The following is a 3,941-nucleotide window of genomic DNA, read 5'->3' on the forward strand; positions in this document are numbered from 1 at the left end:
CCGTATTGCAAACTAAAAGACAGTTCTGTTCAAATGGCTGCAAGTTAAGGCATGAATGTTTAAATTGTATATATGACAGTGTGATATGTTTGAATGTCATACAATTATTAATACGAAAATTCAGTTTATAGTTTACACTTTAAACTTTATACAGTCGATAATTTTATTTTAATATTTGCAGATCAAAAGCGAAAAAATAAAAAAATAAAATGTTAAAACTATTTACGCAACCCATACCATGTGATGAACACTTGCATACACGTGTCATTAATGGTGGCAAGTAAACGAGCAGTTGTTTAAATTGAATGAAGGAAAGTGGAAAAAAAATAAATAATTACATAATTTAAATGTTAATTTCAATTATCCATATGGGTGAGATTGTAAGTTGGTTTGGAAATAGGGGTAACCAAATCAAAGTTCAAGAGAGAAAATTCGAGAAAATTTTGTATGAAAAGAAAAATTTTCGAAAAATGTATAAATAATAAAACAAATTTTTCACAATATTTTTTATAAAATGAGAAATTTTCAAAAAAATCTTTAAAAGAAAAAAAATATAAAAAGAGAAATTAAAAAAAAAAAAATTGGACAAAAGAAAAATTATTACAAAATGTTCTATATAAAGTGAAATTTTCTTTTAAAAGAAAAAAAATACCTAAAAATTTTTATATAAAGAGAAAATTTCAGAACATTTTTGTAAAAGGCAATTTCCGATAATATTCTATAAAAAACAAATTTTTCTATAAATAAAGAAAATTTCTAAAATTTTCTTAAATAGGGAAAAATTTCCTAAATTTTTTTATAAAAGTAGAAATTTCCCGAAAAATGTGCTATAAAACAAAAATTTCCCAAACATTTCCTATAAAAAAAGAAATTTGCTAAAAATGTTTTATAAAAAAAAAATCCAGAAAATTTCTTTAAAAATATAAATCAGCATATTTTCTATAAAAAAAGAATTTTTTCCCGAAATTTTTGGGAAATTTTCTATAAACACAAAAACTTCCCGAACATTTCCTATAAAAAAAGAAATTTGCTTAAAATTTTCTATAAAAAAATTCCAAAAAGTTTCTATAAAAATATAAATTTTGGCGCAAATTTTCTATAAAAAATTTTTTTTTCCAAAATTTTTTAATTTTCAAAGAAAAATTGTCTATAAAAAATAGAAAAATTTCCGAAAAAATTGTATAAGAAGACAAATTTGCCAAAAATTTTCTATAAAAAGAAATTTCCCTAACAATTATATAAAAATATTAATTTGCTGAACATTTCCCATAAAAAGAGGAATTTTCCAAAATTTTTTATAAAAAGAAAAATTTCTTAAACATTTTCGATAGAATAAACAACTTCCAAATTTTCTTATAGAAACAGAAATTTCAAAATTTCTTTATAGAAAAAGAAATTTTCAAATTTCCCTATAGAAAAGGAAATTTCCCTATTTTTCTAATTTTCCGAAAATATTATATAAAAATTTCCCGAAAAATTTAAACAAAAAGAGAAAATTTCCTATTTAATATGAAATTTCTTGAAAACATATAAAATTTATAAAAAATTTCATGAATTTTTTATAAGCAGAGAAAATTTCCAAAAACTTCTATTGAAAGAGAAATTTTCTGAATTTTTTTTATGAAAATGGAATTTTAAAAATTTTTTAAAAAAGAGAACTTTTTCGAAGATTTTCGGTAAAAAGAGAATTTTTTCAAAAAAAGAGAATTTTTTCAAAAAAAGAGAATTTTCGTGAAAATTTCTATAAAAGAGAAATTTCGCAAAAATTGCTTTTCCGAAAATTTCGAAAACTTTGTATAAAGAAACATTTGTAAAAGAAACATTTTTCGAAATTTTCGAAAATTTTGTATAAAAAGTGATATTTCATACAAAGTGAAATTTTAAAAATTGCACTCCCTATTATAAAACTACATTCATATTAATTTGCATATAATTTAAATGTTAATGATGTAGCAATAACATTTTTTAAACAATTAAATAAAATTTATTAGCACAAAAAAAGGAAATCATATTAATAACTAAAAATAATAATTGGAGTTAATATGTTTATAGTTGTTAATAAAAACAAATAAAAATACATAAATAATTAATGTAACAATACTGGCAACTCCATGACAACTAAAGTATTTATTTGTGGTTTTAAGAAAAATATACATAAATAAATACATAAATTAATAAATACACATTAAACAGATTTTAAATTTAAATTACGTAAAACAAACTTGAAGCAAATTTACCTTTAGATTAAAATGTATTTAATTAGTTCAATACGTTACGCAAACTAAAATAAATTCTTACCATTGTATTTACAAAGATATTAATAACTAATTTTAGGTTTATTACACACATTTTCAATATAAATAAAGCTGAAGGAAACTTTTGAAATAATTATAAATTTATCACATTTGACATTTATCGTAATCAAATGTCATATTTATTACATATTTCACACTATAAAAAGAAATCGTTTAACTATTCACCATTTCGTTTATTTCATTCTTTCGCAAGTATTGAATATTTCTTTTATTGTTTTCTTGCTCTTTTGTTGTCATCAACGTCAGTATCAATGTCAATAATGGCGTTAATAATGTTAAATTCAACCACCAGCACAATTTTCATTACAACTACCCAGCGGGAAAAATGGTAGGACTTCGATTTTTAGGCCTTCTTAGAGACATATTTACAAATTCTAAAAGATGCGATACTCATTCCTAGCAGTAAATATTTCACAAGCACATTGCTTCCCCTTCTTGTAGGATACATGCACATGCTGCATTGCAAAAGAATGACAAACAGAAATTATTAAAATTCAAACATGATAAATATAAAATTTATATAAAATTTATTTTGATCTCTTTTTTTATAAATAGAAGAATGTAATTTTTTCTTTCCAAATAAAACGTAGTGTTTTACAAAACGTTATGTTATAAAGTTCTCGTAAAGTAGGTTTTTTAATTAAAAATACGTATGTGCCAATTTCTTATGTTTAATGTCGAAGTTATTAATAATATGTTCCCTAATAACCCATGCTTCCGTACGCTTTGTAGAATGTCTGCTTAGATAATTATATGTAGTAAATGTCTTAGGAGCTTATTGATAACAATTTACCAATTTTTTATGAAAATTTGTTTTATAAAACTTCGATAAGCTCTTATGAATATATTCCGACTGAAATTCTTTTAATATGACTAACGAAACACCATCTTATATACACTACGTTATATGTATTCTTATAAGCCTTCAGCGAATGATCTAATAGGTTTACAACGGAAGACCGTTTAAAAAAAGTAATCCTTCTATCATAAGCGAGAAGGCAAGATCTTGGCTGACAATGACACGCCATGCGCCAGCGGGGAGTGCTTGTGTCTGCAAAATAATGCCTTTAGTAAGGCCTCATTACTGCCTCCTTTTCCCGCTAGGTAGTTTGTTTTTTTTTCAAATAAACTCACTTTTTTTCTATAAAAAGCCACAGAACAATCATCATCATTATTCTTAATTACGTAATTTTTCGAGAAATGTAAAAGAACTTTTGACTAAGGGAATGTTAGGAACAGTGAGACAAAAGATTCCTGAAGAATATATAGGAAATGTTTTAAAAAACGTATAAAACTATAAAATAGACTAAATACTAGATCTATACTATAGACCAGACAATAGGCTAGATTATAGACTAGAATATAGACAAGACTATAGAGTAGACCATAAAATGCATTATAAAATGGACTATAGACAAAACTGTAGACTAGATTATAGACTATACTAACAACTGGACTATAGACTAGGTTATAGTCTAGTCTATAGTCTAGCCTATGATCTAGTCTATATTTTTGTCTGTAGACTATAGACTAGACTATAGACTGGACTATAGACTAGACTATAGACTAGACTATAGACTAGACTATAGACTAGACTATAGACTAGACTATAGACTAGACTATAGA

General features: G+C 24.1%; 1 protein-coding gene across 1 annotated transcript in view; it reads left to right on the top strand.

Annotated features, from left to right (window-relative positions):
* The first annotated feature begins 209 nt into the window (after nt 1–209).
* Nucleotides 210–3,941, top strand: part of LOC124419001 (tyramine beta-hydroxylase-like) — a 55,023-nt gene continuing 51,291 nt past the window's right edge. The window contains exon 1 of the mRNA XM_046947080.1: nt 210–276. Coding sequence (XP_046803036.1) covers nt 210–276 — 67 coding nt within the window. The remainder of the gene's footprint in view (nt 277–3,941) is intronic.

Source organism: Lucilia cuprina, chromosome 3, assembly GCF_022045245.1.
Source record: "Lucilia cuprina isolate Lc7/37 chromosome 3, ASM2204524v1, whole genome shotgun sequence".
NCBI lineage: Eukaryota > Metazoa > Arthropoda > Insecta > Diptera > Calliphoridae > Lucilia > Lucilia cuprina.